General features: G+C 32.7%; 2 protein-coding genes across 6 annotated transcripts; both read left to right on the top strand.

Moving 5' to 3' along the window:
* Nucleotides 1-920: 920 nt before the first annotated feature.
* LOC109819039 (Tetratricopeptide repeat (TPR)-like superfamily protein) lies at nt 921-4,618 on the top strand. 3 transcript variants are annotated; one of them, XM_020384623.3, is made up of 8 exons: nt 926-1,220; nt 1,368-1,434; nt 1,513-1,552; nt 1,847-2,057; nt 2,152-2,223; nt 3,389-3,469; nt 4,197-4,258; nt 4,343-4,618. In XM_020384623.3, the coding sequence occupies exons 1-8, from the start codon at nt 969-971 to the stop codon at nt 4,407-4,409; spliced, it is 852 nt and encodes a 283-aa protein (XP_020240212.1). In that variant the 5' UTR covers nt 926-968; the 3' UTR covers nt 4,410-4,618. The 3 variants fall into 3 exon arrangements, 2 of the variants coding, with proteins under 2 accessions (XP_020240212.1, XP_020240219.1); XM_020384630.3 differs by having other exon boundaries at nt 927-1,220; nt 1,925-2,057; XR_014427851.1 differs by lacking the exon at nt 4,343-4,618 and having other exon boundaries at nt 921-1,220; nt 2,162-2,223; nt 4,197-4,256.
* A 1,308-nt stretch (nt 4,619-5,926) lies between these two features.
* On the top strand, nt 5,927-16,162 carry LOC109794134 (phospholipase D zeta 1). Of its 3 annotated transcripts, none has more exons than XR_014427850.1 (20): nt 5,927-6,558; nt 7,158-7,259; nt 7,480-7,595; nt 8,118-8,259; nt 9,274-9,441; nt 10,120-10,287; nt 10,692-10,934; nt 11,028-11,144; nt 11,244-11,383; nt 11,488-11,637; nt 11,875-12,031; nt 12,116-12,577; nt 13,160-13,270; nt 13,446-13,592; nt 13,676-13,873; nt 14,067-14,168; nt 14,245-14,376; nt 14,671-14,722; nt 14,907-14,972; nt 15,302-15,355. XR_014427850.1 is itself a non-coding variant. In XM_020353613.3 (20 exons), exons 1-20 carry the CDS (start codon nt 6,367-6,369, stop codon nt 15,714-15,716), a joined length of 3,225 nt encoding a protein of 1,074 aa, XP_020209202.2. In that variant the 5' UTR covers nt 5,930-6,366; the 3' UTR covers nt 15,717-16,162. The 3 variants fall into 3 exon arrangements, 2 of the variants coding, with proteins under 2 accessions (XP_020209214.2, XP_020209202.2); XM_020353613.3 differs by lacking the exon at nt 14,671-14,722 and adding an exon at nt 15,467-16,162 and having other exon boundaries at nt 5,930-6,558; nt 15,302-15,363; XM_020353625.3 differs by lacking the exon at nt 15,302-15,355 and having other exon boundaries at nt 14,907-14,973.
* The last annotated feature ends 498 nt before the right edge of the window (nt 16,163-16,660 follow it).

Raw genomic sequence — 16,660 nt, 5'->3', positions numbered from 1 at the left:
CTATATTTATTATAAAATAAATAAATAAATAAATACATTATTTAAAATATTAAAATATCTTTATTTATTTTAAAATTAAATTATTAAACTACTTCAAAATATTATATTATCAATATTTATTAAATAAAATTGAAATATTCAAATTATAAAATATATTAATTTTTAAATTTTAAATTTTAAATTATAACTAAAATAATTTTAGAAATATTTGCTCAAAAAATATTAAAATACATATATTTGTTGAAATAAAATGAAATTATTAAAATAATTAAAAATATTAAAATATCTATATTTATTAAAAAATTAAATTCTCAAGTTAATTAAAAATAATAAAATAATTATATTTAAAATTTCAATTATAATTTAAATAGTTTTTAAAAAATTAAACAAAAGAAATTAAAAAATCAAATTTGTTTTAAAAAAAACGAGTAACCTCGATGAGAAATCGGTTTTTAAAAAATCGATTTCTCATCACTTAAGAAAACTGGAAAGGGACATCTACGCTAACAAATCAATTCACACGTAAACTATTTCTTACTGTAGATAATAATTTAGTATGTTTACGTAAATAATATGAAAGATAGATTATTTTATAAATTAAAAATAATATATTATAAAAAAAAAAAAAAGTCTTGATACTTTGTAACAATAAGAAACCAAAACAATAATTTCATATTTTGTAAGATGAAAATCAAATAAAGAAGTTTTATAAAAATTAAAAACAAAATTAGCTTATCTTATTGTCTAAATAATACTTCATCCTATTATTTATGTAATATTTTTAACACTTTTAATTTTTTATTCTTATCTTTAGGTGACATTAATTTTTTATTATTATTGTTTTATAATAATATTTTTGTTGGATAAAATTTTCTATAATTTTAAAAATAAAAAAAATAGTGTACAAAACTATTAGTGACCTTATAATTTGATGCCTTACCTTACCTTAGCTTCTGGCCACGACGACCATGTCATCGTTAATGTCCATTTCCCACAACCTTAAACCCACCATCTTGGTTTCCCCTTCTCTGCACCACCCTTCCTCTTTTCCATTCCCATTATCTTTCAAACCACCCTTCTCTGCTTCCCATTCTCTAATCCTCACCCGAAGACTCTTCCTTCCTTCTGTTTCCGGCATCTGGGACGCCATCACCGGTGGCAATAACAATGCCCGTGAAGCCGTTCTCGCAATCCGACGCGGAATGTCTCTCTTTCGCCAGGTTTTTTCCCCAAACCCACTAAAAAAATTCGATTTTTATGCATGTGTAGAGACCAACTTATATTTTTCTTGGACTAGGACTAAAATTTAAAAAAGAGATATAACTATGATGATGAAATGAATATTTTAACCTTTGTTTATTGTTAAGGGTGATGTTTCGGGTTCTGTTGAGGAGTTCGACAAGGCAATTCAGCTGGACCCTCGTCAAAAGGCGTGTAGGTTTATACACTTTTGGAAAATGCTTCTATGAATTCACTTTGATATTTCGGTTGAGACATTCTCGTTGTTACCAGATCTTTGGCAAAGGGGCTTATCACTTTACTACCTTAACCGGTACTTACACTCCCCTAACTAACTTTGGGATACAATCCTTGTTGAAAGTTCTCTATGGATAAATTTATCCAAAAACACTTGTAGGAGAAAAAAATAAGAAGAAAAATTGAAAGAAACTTCTTCAGATAAAACTAGTTTATACATGAATTAATTTTTTTTTAAAAAAGCTAATAAGATACAGTTTCTATTAATTAGTTAATGCATAAGCTAATTTTAGCCTACTGAGAAACTTATTTTTTTTTTTTCTTACTTTTTTCTCCTAAAAGTGCTTATGTGGAAGTTTACCTAAATCAGTCCAAAGTCAAAGGAGTGTGGGCTAGCAAAATCCAAATTGGATCTGAAAGTATCTGAATTGGACCCCTTTTGCCGTAGATTTGATGAGGGAGCTGAGCAGTTTCGGTTAGATGTTGCGCAAAATCCAAATGACACTGAAGAGTCCATATGGTGCTTTCTGTGTGAAGCTCAATTGTATGGAGTGGATGAAGCAAGGAAGCGGTATCTTGAGGCAAGTCTATATTTCAATTACTAGGAAGTTGATATGAAAATGGAATGTGTGAATATTCAATTCAAATGATTATCCACTTTCTAAATGAATTTAGGTTGGCACAGACCCAAGGCCAGTCATGCGGGAAGCATATAACATGTTTAAAGATGGTGGGGATCCTGAAAAGGTGTGCTTCAATGCTCTCTTCAATTAATATGCGGCTATTTCTGTTAGATAGAACACAATGCTCAAGTCTTCCTCTAATAGCTTGAGCTAATTTTAGGAGAGTTGGTCCTTGACAATTTTTAAAGCATGCCATTGTTTTTTTCTTCCTGCACATTTACTTCATATAATCTGGTGATCCTTCTCAGATATTGAGTCCTTTCTGAGATACTTAAGTTAAGATTCTCTGAGCCATTGTATTTATGTGATCCAATTTTCACGTATTCTGATATATTTGTTAGGACAAATTGTACTAACATCTTCTAAGATTTAACACAGTTTACATAAGCCTTCTTCATTTTATCTAACAATATAACACTGTATATCCCTTTCATGTACCTAAATCTATCCTAATTATACTGTTATATAACGTGAGGGAGTTTGTGTAATGTTGAAAAAGGAGATGGATATCGATTTACTCTATTTCTTATGTTTACACAAATGCTAAATTTGAGATTATCTTCTTGAAGATTAATTAATATGTTATTATGCCATATGTCAAGGGGACATTGCTTGTTCCTCAGCCTATTATTAACTTTTAATAACTTAGTAAGTATCTTCAATTCATTTTTTTTTCATACAAAAAAAATAAATATATATTGAAAGTACAATGAAAACTCCACTTCTTTTTGGTGTGAGAATAAGAAAGTGAGGACTTTTTGAGGCTAGTATTTATCGTCAAGGACCTGTTATCCACATCAGCAGCACATCGACAGAGACTAAATTATATCAATTTAAAAACTAGGAAGATGACATTATTCAAATTAAAATAGAAAGTCAAAACTTTAACTTTTTAGAAGTGGAGGACCAAAAGTGCAAATAGGCTAACTTTGTGCCTTTTTAATGTGGGCTTTGTTTGGATTTCATAGTCCCTTCTTCTTTAAGATTTTAGTAAAAATGTGTTTGATTGACGGTTAGATTAAGGTGTCATATTTACAATTCTTCCTTCTCGTATATTTTATCACAAAATTGTAATTGTAAAACTTATAAGCTGGTTTACTATACTTATCTACCTTCATTTTCCTGCAATGGCTATACAATATTTTTATTTGACTTTGTTATTGGCACTCCAAGATGCCTCATGCCTTTGTGAATGCAATCTGACGCAAGCAATTGATTTATCTGTCTAGCTTGTAGCTGCATTCTCTGGTAGCAGAGAAGGTGAATATTTTTATGCTTCGTTATATGCTGGACTTTATTACGAATCTCAGGTATTCTTGCAACTTCCAAGATTTTTCCTTTTTACCTATACTAGTTATTCCAATCTTAAACATGTTAAGATATTATATGCATGACACCATAATTGATATCATTATCGCCAATGCAACTCTGGCTGTTGTCACACAGGCTCTGTTGAGTGGAATATTCATGGGGATGGTAATTTGACAAAGAAAAATAATTTTCTTCTTTCTTTCTTTTGACATAAGGAAAAATCAGAAATATGTTGTTGAAATAATTGTTCATTGCCTTGGTATTTCCAATTTATAAGGTTGTTACCATGTACCAACTTTGCTAGAATTCAGCCTAATTTTCATGAATGAATGTGTTTAATAAGGAGCTGATTTCCTTGGGCAATATTGGTTTGCTTAAAAGATTTGAAGGTACAAAAACCTTGGGTTGAATCCCTGCAATTGCTTTGTTTCTTTTTCTGGGCACGTAGTATGATGATTGATGATTCATTTCCAACCAAATATTGCCATGCACAAATGCAGACGCCCATTATAGGGACGAGAGAAGTGTTTTATCATTTTGCACAAATTGCTTTTTTGAATTGGCAAGCACAGTTGCAAGTTTGAAGAAAGTGGACCAAACTGGAATTTTGTGTATAAACATGCCATCTTTTACTGTGTCAGATCATTTATACTTTATATGGTTTTATTTAGTTTGAAGATGACTTACGAATTTGTGAATGCATGTTAATGATTTTTGCATGGGTAGAACCAAGCAGATGCTGCTAAAGTTCACATAGTTGCGGCATGCCAGTCTTCTTATGGACAAAGGTTTGGTTTTGAATATGTACACATATTAGCTAGACAAGAATGCAAATAGGAACATAAAAGTTGCACATTCTTTCTTTAATGCAGGTCTGATGATTATATGGCTTCTCTCTCCAAGGTTCACTGTCTCTGTCGAAATTGGGTCTTCAACTAAAATATTTTCCAGTGTTTCCATTGCGTATGATGAAGCTGATTCATAAGTTTCTGTATACACTACTCACAGCATCTTGTGAGTTATTATGTTACTGGAACAGATAAAAGATTTTATCATATTCCTTTATCTTTTCACTTGATTCTGTGGCCTACATGAATTGGCACACGTGCCTTGTTGAATATGAATTCAAATCATCTGTCATTTCTCTATGTTCTTTGTCCCTGAAAAAAAAATCACCAGTTTTTTTCTCCTAATTTAAATATCAGCTTTATTCTCCTAGTTATTTTATTATTAAGTATCATTTTTTAAATTGGAAAAGGTGAGGAAAGAAACATATAAACAAACTACTGATTTTAATCCATTGTTCACGATCAATACCTAAATACCTACAACTCCGTGTCTTGTAAGGGTTATAATCATTTTTTACTCTTTGGCTTAGATGGGACGCAATAGTGACTTCCACGCATTTACGTTTTGAATATGTGAAAACCACACGTATCAGTATTTTAATTTTATCTTAGGAATAGAGGAAATTGGAAACTTAAAGCGAAAGCAATGAGATCCACGCAGCGATTTGGGCCACGTGATGAGTCTTACAATTTATCGATGTTATTTGAAAGTTAAAACTAAAACAAATTTATCAATAAAATGGAAATCATTTGAATGTTTTAGGTTTTTTTTTTTAAACTAAGCTTTATTTTTTTGTCGTACATCGATTCGATCAAAAATAATAGAGAGGGCAAGATGTAAGGCATGCAACTTTTTTAATATTTATTTTTCTTTTTTAAAATAAAAATTAAGTGCCTTTGTCTTTTAAAGACTTTTTTAAAAATATGTTTGGCCCAACTTCAAAGAAGAAAAGCCAAAAAATAAATGGCAACATTGCCATTTGTGGCATGAAAATTTCTTATTGGATAACTGTGCATAAACTAATTTTTTTTCCAGAAGTATATGCATCAAGTATTCTGGCTGAACAAAACTTACAAAAAAAGACTTTTTCAACATTTTTTTCCTACCTTGCTAGTGACTGCTATTCTATTGTTTCTTTCCAATGTCGTTTTTAAAATTTTATAGCAGACCCTAATCTTATTATTTTTTTTCCCCCAATTTTTGAGGTTAGACTGTTGCAACTTGCAAAGCTACCTGAGTGAAAATCACAAACATATACCCAAACAAAAATAGCATATAATTTAGAATCTATTTTATTAAAAAAATGGCCTATGAATAACCGGGCGCCGCAATTTATATTCAAATAAGTGACAATTCTATTTTTGGATTATGATTTTTGGCTTCTTAATAGTGGAATATAGAATCCATAACCATCCCATTAGGAAAGATGCCGATCCATATTCGCCTGAATTTGTTATTATTAAGGAATACCAATCATTATGCCATTTTGGCATATTCTCAGTGGTAAGCATCAAAACTTGGATATTCTCTTCCTAACTCAAGGATATACCGCTTACATTAGTTCTGCATCAATTTCCTCACTTACCATTTTTTTGACCAAAGTTGTCTTCCTCCTCCATTTCACCAAATGACAATAACGCTTTAAATTTAAGGCTCAATCATTGGCTTACAAACTTTATTTGCCTTCTTGCTCATTCCACAGCCAAAGAAATTCGAATATAATTTTAACATCATACCATACAAGTTGTACCTTACACCACGTTCTTCCACACTTCCTTACAACATAAAAGTTGGCGTGTGTATTTTTTTTTTTTAAACGACGACAACAACAAAATTTAAATTGTACGAATTGTGTCTAAAATAAATTTTCTCCTACTGTTTATAAATTATTAGTCTTATAATAAATGTTTTGAAAAATCTTAACCTCAACCTGTGTCTCTGATATGACAAAAACTATAAAAGCCGCAATATGGATGTGTTTTTGTTTTATCGAATGAAGTACCGTGATCCAACTCAACTTGTGAAGTAGCTTTCTTCGGACATTCCCATGTCGTCTGAGCCGCTGATTCAGCCGTCGGAATCTCTGTCGGGATCTCAGCACTCCCGGCGATGCGGCGAAGCTGCGGCGTGGATTTTCGAAGAGTTGCCGAAGGCCACCATCGTCTCCGTTTCGAGACCGGAGACCGGAGATATTAGCCCAATCCTTCTTTCTTATACCATTGAGTTGGAGTACAAACAGGCACTAACACACACTTGTTTCTATTTCTCAACTCATTTCCATCTTCATTTGTTTTGCTTTGCCAAGTGATCTTCATTCTTCAATGGGTGCTTTTCATTTCTTTTTCCACTTTGTAAACTCAATTGGGTGGACACATCCAATTCAGTGACCATTATGCCTATAATTGGAATATGTTATGGAGAATGAAAAGAACTATAGCAATAGCAAATTATTATTTGTTGGGTTGTTTTGCTTCTTCTAATATTTTACACGATGCCTTTAGATATTCTTTTAGTAGTAATAAATACTATTTATTTATGATATTCTTTTAGTAGTAAATGCTATTTATTTATTTATTTATGTTTACCATCATCTATGGATTGGTCCTGGATTTTAACAGAATTTTTGTCAATTTGTGTGTCTTTAGACGTTCATTGAGGGTCCTACGAATTTCAATGGTTCATAAATTATATGAATGTCAATTAATTACACCTTACACCTTATTTATATCCCTTTTTGGGACCTAGACTGTAAGTTTTTGATGTAATGAATTATGATGTCAAGCGCTGCAGTTTCACTCCAACTAATGTCTAGGTAATTGTTAAATTTTTATTTCACAGTTCAAGTGGCGTCTACTGAAGAAAGCATCACAAGTTCTCTATTTACAATTCGCTTTGCGGAAACGTGCAATAATTGAAGATTTTCATGACAAACATGAGCAGGTTTGCGCATTATATGTTGCATTTTGCAGCGTTGTTTCTTTTATTTAGTCTTTTGGACCTCCCCAAGCTCACACATCTACGTAGGTTGCAAAATCAGGTTTTTTTTTCATGTTACTCTGTTGTTATTAAGTGAAGAAACATATTTCCATTAGTTTCATTCATTATTTTTGATACATATGATTCAGCCTAATTTCTAATGTAAAACTGCTGTCTCGTGAAGGTAAAAGAATGGCTTCACAACTTAGGAATAGTAGATCATACGGTAATAGTTCAAGATGATGAAGAACCGGATGATGGAGCTGTGCCTTTACATCATGAAGACAGTGTTAAAAGCAGGTATTTTAATTTATATCATTATAATTTATAAAACAGAAATCTGTTATCTGATGCACTTTTAAACTATCAACACTTTAAATGTGCTGTGCTTAGGTCTGGAACTAAATGATTTTAGTGTATGAAGTATTAGATCCCATCTTAAAACCAATTGACATTAAGTGAAGTTATCCAATAGATATATAAGTTGCATCCCAAGAATTGAGGCAGGCATGTGAGATCTTCTAACATAAAGTACTTCTTAGTTGTTGACTTAGAGCTACCTATAAGTCTATAACTAATTTGGTCATAGAGCTTGGAATATTTGATTCGTAAAAAGGGGGACCGGGGTCAAAAGGGTTAGAATTCAGAATTTCTTGTCTTGATTACATTGAATACTACTAACCTTTCCAAAAGCTTAAGAATTTTGAGAGTACATAATTCTTGTTTTTATTTTAATAAAAAGAATACAGATGTTATATTTCCAGCATCAATTTATAATTCTTTATGTAACATACTCATTCTTTGATTTGGTCTTTTGTAAAGATATGTTCCATCTGTTGCTGCTCTATCAATAATTCGTCCATCTCTAGGAGGGCAGCAGTCAATTGCTGATAGAGCCAAAGTCGCAATGCAGGGTTATTTGAATCATTTTTTAGGAAACCTGGATATTGTGAATTCTCAAGAGGTAACAAATGAATCTTCAAAGTTGACAATGGTTGAATTTGTTTAGATAATGCTTACCAGACCTTCAGATAAATATAAGGGATGTTGTTCATAGATGGCATTATGTTTTATATGTATACAACTATACATATATATATATAGAGAAGGGATTTGTTTACTTTCGAAGTAAATCTACTTAGTAGACTTATTCCATTCAATAACTCATGTTTTATATCAAATTTCAACAATTCAATTGTTGAATTTAAAGTTCTTAATGCATAGATTAAGTTTGCAAATTTTTAAGAAATTAGAAAATCATTTGATACTTCGTTTCATTAATTCAAATTGATGGACAATCATAAAGTCATTTTATATGTTAATTTGAGTTAATGAAACGAAGTATCAAATGGTCTACAAATTTTTTTAAAATTTGAAAACTTAATCTATGCATTAAGAACTTTAAATTCAATGGTTGAATCGTTAAAATTTGATGTAGAACGTGAGTTATTGAACGGAGTAAATCTAGGTAGACTTACTCCTAGAATAAACGGATCCCTCTTCTCTCCCCCCCCCCCCCCTCTCTCTCTATATATATATATATTTATACATTGATGTGAATTAATGAAACAAAGTATCAAATAGTTTTCAAGTGTTCTAAAAATTTGCAGATTTGATCTATGAATAAAGAACTTTAAATTCAACGGTTGGATCGTTGAAATTTGATATAAAACATGAGTTATTGAACGGAATAAGTTTAGGTAAACTTACTCATAGAGTAAACGGATTCCTCCTCATATATATATATATATATATATATACATATGTATGTATGTATTGTCCAGTTCAAGAATGTGCCTACTTCTATAGAATTTATGCATCATAACTCTAGTTTTCCTTCGGTGTGTTCTGCACTTCTATATACAACTAAAGGACTTTATATGATTTTGGCTTTGCGGACAGATTTATTTATATGAAGATTCATTACCGTTTAAAGAGCTAAAAATTACTTTTCCTAACATATGGTTTTGGATTATAGGTGTGCAAGTTTTTGGAAGTCTCCAAGCTATCCTTCTTACAGGAGTATGGTCCAAAACTGAAAGAGGGATATGTAATGGTGAGGCATTTGTCAAATGTTTCACAGGATTCAGATGTATCATGCTTCCCATGCAATTGGTTTCATTGTTGGAATAACAACTGGAAAAAGGTTGGGTTCTGAAGTTTATTTTTGGTGAGAATGGATAGTTTAGTTTGTTTGGCTGCATATTATCCCCAAGTTACATGCAGGTGCAGTTTGTGAACAGAAATAAATCAAATAATATAACCAACCAACAAGGAATTTGGATTTAGTGCTTTCTTTTTTAGCATTAACTACAAAATTTGTAAATGCTCTACACTTTCTCAGCTTTGGATATAAATTTTTCATACCTTCATCTCTTCAGTACTTTTCTTCTTATTTTTAATTGTCTTAGTGGAATATAAGTGAACATTTTCATGTGAAATACAGTTAATCCCAACCTTTACTATGAATATTTGTAATCAAATTATTCGTGTTACCAAATTTCATGGCTGAATGCTCCTATGTTAGGCATTCAATGATAGATGCTGGATAGCGTTTAGTTTAAAAAACAGTTGGTTGGCATTGCATGATTTATGTCTAGGATTCTCTTGGTAAATTTGTCTAAGTGAAATTTATTAACATTAATGAATCCTAATTTTACATGATTTGATAAAATGTAGTTACAGAGCAAATTTAAAATATATAACAACTCCGATGTAGCAATCCCTCTTTATAGTTATATATGGTCTTCTACAACTGTTCCTTTTTTTTCTTTTCATTTTATTTAATCTTAATTTTAATCTAGAAACTGTTGTCTGCACACAGGTATGGGCTGTCTTGAAACCTGGGTTTTTGGCCTTCCTGGATGATCCCTTCAACAACAAACCACTGGATATAATTATTTTTGATATCCTCCCTTCCTCAAATGGAGGTAGCAAAATACATTTAGCTGATATTGTGAAAGAACGCAATCCTTTGCGTTACACATTCAAGGTAATCAAATTTTGTCTCTTGAGAGATTCTTTTTGAGCTTGAAGATTAGAAACGGTTAAGTCTCTTATGGGCTGCACCTGTTTTTTGTTACAGACAGTCAAAGTAACTATATTGAATTCTGAATCTGATGATGTAATTCTTTTTAGATTTCCTATTAACTAATGATAATTTTCAAGCACAAAGAAGATCAAAGAGTTACCTTCTACAGACATATAATGTTCCCAGCTGCTTACTTTCTCCTTTTCTTGTCATTGTCAACCATTATAAACCTTTGTCATCAAACTTTATTACAGTGCAATCTATTGCGTTTTGGTCTCAAAGAAGAGTTTAGTGAAAAAAACAGCATAACAACCTTCTGTTTTGGTCCCAAAATTTTATTAAAAATTGTTTGAAAATATTAATAGGTTACTAGTGGAAATAGGAGCGTATTGTTGAGAACTACCAGCAGTGCTAGAGTAAAATCTTGGGTTACTGCAATTAATGAAGCTAGTCTAAGACCTCTTGAGGGTTGGTGTTGTCCTCATCGTTTTGGTTCCTTTGCTCCCATAAGAGGTTTGACTGAAGATGGGAGCCAAGCCCAATGGTTTGTAGACGGACAGGCAGCATTTGAAGCAATTGCTACTTCAATTCAAGATGCAAAGTCGGAGGTACTCATTTCCATTGTTAACCAAGAATGGTTTTAAGTTGTTTCGGTTTCCTAATTCAATTTTTAGTATTGAGAGAATGGAAACTGGCTGCAGATCTTCATTACAGGTTGGTGGCTGTGCCCAGAGCTATATCTGAGACGGCCTTTTCATAGTTCTTCTACCTCCCGGTTAGATTCGATACTAGAAGAAAAGGCTAAGCAAGGGGTTCAGGTACACATACTATTCACATCAATATAGTCAATTTTGTTTGCATTTAAGATTGAATTACAATAAAGAGAATTATGCTTATGCCATTAAATGATTCTACAGATCTATGTGCTTCTCTACAAGGAGGTTTCTCTCGCTTTGAAAATCAACAGCTTGTACAGTATGAGAAGACTGCTCAAAATTCATGAGAATGTGAGGGTATTGCGGTATCCGGATCATTTTGCTGCTCGTGTGTATTTATGGTATGTACTATTTATTAATCAATGAAGTTGGAACATCATCTTAATATGAATTAGGGGGACATTATTCATGTGTATATGATGAATACTGGCTTGGTTTCTTACAGGTCGCACCATGAAAAACTTGTAATTATTGATTACAAGATTTGCTACATTGGAGGATTAGATTTATGCTTTGGTCGATATGACACACCAGAACATAAAGTGGGTGACTTCCCTTCTGTAACATGGCCTGGAAAGGACTATTACAATCCAAGGTATTTCTTTTCCTATTTGGATTGTTTTAAAGAATATGGACCCTTTTTGTGAAACAGTGGATATGTTACAATATAAGATCCAAGTTCTTTAACACCATAGGGTCCATTATAATGCATTTAGCCATGTCATGTGTATTTCATTTAGCCATGTTGGAGCTTCACTGATGCTGATGAGTTGGCACTTTTCTAAGTTATTAGTAATCCTATATAATTTCTGTAATTTTTGTCTGTTGATAGAGAATCTGAGCCAAATTCATGGGAAGACACCATGAGAGATGAATTGGATCGCAAGAAATATCCCCGTATGCCATGGCATGATGTCCATTGTGCTCTTTGGGGACCTCCCTGTCGTGACATAGCTCGGCACTTTGTTCAACGTTGGAACCATGCTAAGGTATACAAAATGATGTTATTTTATCTTGCATGTTTCTTTTAATTATTGTTCGCGTCCTATCTTACATGGTTAAGCATATCATAGAGAACTAAAGCTCCAAATGAACATGCTATTCCACTACTTATGCCTCATCATCACATGGTCATCCCTCATTACATGGGAAGAAGCAAAGAGATAGACATTGATGAAAAGAAAGATGAAGACAAGAGGAATGGAATTGAGAGGCAGGATTCATTTTCCTCAGAGTCTCCGATGCAAGATATACCACTACTTTTGCCTCAAGAAGCTGATGGACTAGGTACTTCAAATGGAGATCATACAAATTTAAGTGAAAATTCTCCATTGTTGTCACAAAAGCCGGAGCATGTAACTTTAGTTTCAGACACCCAGATGAAAGGGTTTCAAGATGAAGTTGTTCCTTTAAACTTGGGGCCACAATCTGTTGTCGATGCTCTTGATGATTGGTGGGAAACACCAGAAGGCACCAATGATGACACAACTTTGGAATATGGACAAGTCGGTCAACGTAGTACATGTCATTGTCAGGTTAGTTATGAGTCCTTCTGGATCTTTTATGTAAACTTTGTAGTTTTTCAAATTTGCACCAGTTCTTGAATAATTAGTTTCTCTTTCTTAGAACGGTCTACTAGAACTGGTAAAATATGACTCTAGTAGTTATTGGTAGAAAATTGTACCAATATAAGATCACAAATACCACGTTATTCTACAGTTGCTGTAAATTCTTTATGAAAGGGAAAAAAGTTAACAAAGGTGTGAAGAATATTTATTTTGCAAATGATATGCCATGTGCAATTGCAAGGCTATAAATTTTATTAGAAACCATATGCTTAAAACAGAAAAGGGTGTATAAACTATATAAAAATAAATTTGGAAAATTTTGCTCCTGGAATAATTCTGGGAAGAGCTTTTTTTGTTGTTTTTGTTTTTTTTTTATCCATTGGAATTACTATGATGATACCAGTATTTGAATCTAAGATCTTATGCATACTAGCCCAACTCTTTATCACTAGGCAATATGGTCATATTAATAGTTGTTTATGCACGGAATCTAGCACAACATATTACATCTTAGTTTGTGACCTATCATAATTTATGTGAAATCCACAGGTAATCAGAAGTGTAAGCCAGTGGTCTGCTGGAACAAGTCAGCCTGAAGAAAGCATTCAAACTGCATATTGTTCTCTTATTGAAAAAGCAAAGCATTTTATCTACATAGAGGTAAATGAATTTTGAGGAACTGTACTTGCCTATATCTTGCTTCAGTGTTGATAACTATTTCCTGTCTAGCATTGCAGCAAAATGTAACGTATATATACACAGTGATCTTCCTAAATAAAAACTCATTTTCCCCCTGTTCTCTTTGTCTTTCTTTCTCATTTGGTTTCCCATTCAGAACCAATTTTTCATATCAGGTCTAGCAGGGGATGACATAATACAGAACCGTATTTTGGAAGCACTTTACAGGCGTATTTTGCTAGCCCACAAAGAACAGAAAGATCTTAGAGTCATAGTTGTGATGCCCCTCTTGCCTGGCTTCCAGGTAAATGTTACTTGCCTTCTTTTCACAATATCAATCCTCTTTTCTGTACACTTGAACTTTTTCCTGTTGTGAACTATTAACAGGGTGGTCTGGATGATGGTGGTGCTGCTACTGTGAGAGCCTTAACACATTGGCAGTATAGAACGATTTCTAGAGAAAAGCACTCCATATTACACAATCTTGAAGCTATACTTGGTCCTAAGGCACATGATTATATTTCTTTTTATGGCCTAAGATCTCATGGTAGACTTTATGAAAATGGCCCTGTGGCCACAAGTCAGGTATTTTATCATATACATTGAAACATCTTTTGGTTTTGTTTTTAGAACATAAAATATTTCACTCTGAGCCACGAAGAGATCTTGAAAAAGTGCAGTTTGGATCTCCTAGGTCCAGTACACAATTTTTAGATCTTATAATGATTTAACAACACATATTTTTCTTGTTTGATGTATAATTCCCGTATTCATACAGGTATATGTTCACAGTAAGTTGATGATAATTGATGACCGTGTAGCTTTTATTGGATCATCTAATATAAATGACCGTAGTTTGCTTGGACTGAGAGACTCTGAGGTACACATTTGACATCTGCTTTTGTGTCTAATATAAGTTATTTTTAAGAATAATATTAATTATTATCACCAACCAGATCGGAGTGCTTATAGAAGACAAAGAATATGTTGAATCATTGATGAATGGAAAGCCATGGAAGGCTGGGAAATTTTCCTATAGCCTCCGCTGCTCCCTATGGTCTGAGCATCTTGGTCTTCGTACTGGAGAGGTTAGTCAAAATAATCAAATTCGGGCTCTTATGCTACAACAATATGTCACAGCACAGCGATAACACCCTCCACGCAAAAGTAACGAGAATAAACACAAGTAGGCACAACAATGCAGCACATGAACACCATGTAAATAACAAAGACACAAGGTTCCCATCACAAATGGATTATTCTCTTTAAAAGAAATCCTCTGCAAGCTTACAACTGTATTAAATGGAGTAAAATAAGTAACATTGTCCAATGTTTAGACCCTCAACGCATTGGCTCACAACCACGTGTTTTCACACTTGCAGTTGACCCCATCAAAACCAGGAGTTGGCAAAAAGCTCAACCTTGTCTCCTTTTGTTAGGCCTTTGTTTCTCTAATTGCTTTTCTAGTTTGCTCAACCATAATTTCTATGAGCAACCGTACTAACTATATAACCACTGTTTTCCTATTCGTCTGTTATCAGAATAGATATATTCATCTGTTTATGTTACTTAATTACTTGAAAAGGTCCTCTTGACAATATTCTCTTTCTCGTAACAGATCAGTAAAATTAGTGATCCGGTGGCCAATACAACCTACAAGGACTTGTGGTCAGCAACTGCAAAGGTTAGACTTTTTCTTACTGGTTTGCTGCTTATTTCCTCTTCGATTTAATTATGGAACTTATAGAGCAGCATTGTTTATCGTCAATATCCTAGCCGATCCAGATGTTAAGAAATTTGGTCTTTCTTTAACCCCTAAATTTTAATAATTGAGCCCAACTTTTTTCTTGACTAACACAGTGGTTGATAAGATATATAGGCCGAATAAAAAATAATATTTTTCTTAAACGAGCATGATACGGTCACATGTTGACATTGTTTTTTGGGGTACACACGTTATTTTCCCTTGTACTCGTATGGTATGTAAACTGATATAAATCATAAATGTAACAGGAAAATACTAGGATATACCACGAGGTCTTTGCTTGCATTCCCAACGATCAGATACACTCAAGGTGTGTGGATTTTTCCCACTCTTCTTCTATGTTTTCTGATTATCTCTTTTAACTTCTAGTCTAACCTTTATTATGATGTATTATGCATTCCAATGATATGCAGAGCTGCACTTAGGCAAAACATGGCTCAGTGGAAAGAAAAACTTGGACATACCACCATAGATTTGGGAATAGCCCCTGATAAGTTAGTCTATCATGAGAATGGAGAAACCAAAACAATAGACCCGACAGATATGTTGAAGTCTGTGAAGGGACATCTTGTTTCCTTTCCTTTGGAGTTCATGCGTGAGGAAGATCTAAGACCAGCTGTTATTGAGAGCGAGTTTTATGTTGCTCCTCAAGTATATCATTAAGTATGCTAGTTTGGAGGCTCAAAGGGTGAGATTTCATGGATTTTCATGTCAAAAGAGGACTTTCCAATAATAATAATTAAAGGGAAATGTGGAAGATAGGCTTGGAGTGAAAGGAGTTGTCAAGATTGAACACAATGGAAAAGAAACTGAAGGGGAAAGAATACACAATATGGTTATGGTTTTTAATTACTTATGTTATGACTATTAACTACAGTTTACAAAGGGAATGATTATGCAGAATCTTCTTGTTAAAAAAGAAAAGTGCGGTGAGTAACTGTGAAAGTATGTGGCAATCGTTGCAAATAACGCGGTTCAGAATTGAACAGCAGTACTTTATCTCACCAGAAGAATTGATATGGCAATATGCCATGCAAGTCTCATATGTTGTACAGCACTAGTTCATTCATTGTAAAGGAAATTGTATATATATATTCTTCTTCGATTGACCTGAGAGTTGTTCATGCATTATACTTATAGATCATTCACGGTAGGCGTATCTCATTTAGTATTATTTTTTAGTAATTCATCTTGTGAATCACTTCTTAGATTATTTCATGTTATTAGGTCGCAAATGTTTAATAAATTTGTCTAATAATACTTGTAATTATTTTCGTTATAAAAATAAAATTTTTAAAGTTGAAATTTTTGTAGGTTTAATTTGTGATAAATTATGTCACAAGATAGTGATTAAAAGAATTACTATCAAATGAGATGTTGAAATTTATTGATTATTAGATGTTAATTAACAATTTTATCTTTCAAAAAAGTTAGAAGAAGAAAACGAAAAGAATATTGATGAATTATATTATTGTATGAAAACAAAAATTCCTTAGATCCTAAAATTTCTAAACGTAATAACTCTTACTTTCTTTATTATTATTATTTTTTTTTTCTAGAAGACATAATAACTCTTACTATGTCTACATATATGCCTCAATAAATAT

Source organism: Cajanus cajan, chromosome 7 (genome assembly GCF_000230855.2).
Source record: "Cajanus cajan strain Asha chromosome 7, NIPB_CcT2T_4, whole genome shotgun sequence".
NCBI classification, from domain to species: Eukaryota; Viridiplantae; Streptophyta; class Magnoliopsida; order Fabales; family Fabaceae; genus Cajanus; species Cajanus cajan.
Note: the sequence above shows the minus strand (reverse complement) of the source record. Positions and strands in the feature narration are given on the sequence as shown.

What these genes read in the sequence shown, in the direction of transcription:
- LOC109819039 (XM_020384623.3), top strand. Translation starts at nt 969, where the DNA reads ATGTCATCGTTAATGTCCATTTCCCACAACCTTAAACCCACCATCTTG. An exon ending in GGACCCTCGTCAAAAGGCGT is followed by an intron (nt 1,435 to 1,512) that starts GTAGGTTTATAC and finishes CGTTGTTACCAG; the next exon opens with ATCTTTGGCAAAGGGGCTTA. An exon ending in CAAGGAAGCGGTATCTTGAG is followed by an intron (nt 2,058 to 2,151) that starts GCAAGTCTATAT and finishes AAATGAATTTAG; the next exon opens with GTTGGCACAGACCCAAGGCC.
- LOC109794134 (XM_020353613.3), top strand. Translation starts at nt 6,367, where the DNA reads ATGTCGTCTGAGCCGCTGATTCAGCCGTCGGAATCTCTGTCGGGATCT. An exon ending in AGGCTAAGCAAGGGGTTCAG is followed by an intron (nt 11,145 to 11,243) that starts GTACACATACTA and finishes ATGATTCTACAG; the next exon opens with ATCTATGTGCTTCTCTACAA. An exon ending in AGCATTTTATCTACATAGAG is followed by an intron (nt 13,271 to 13,445) that starts GTAAATGAATTT and finishes TTTCCCATTCAG; the next exon opens with AACCAATTTTTCATATCAGG.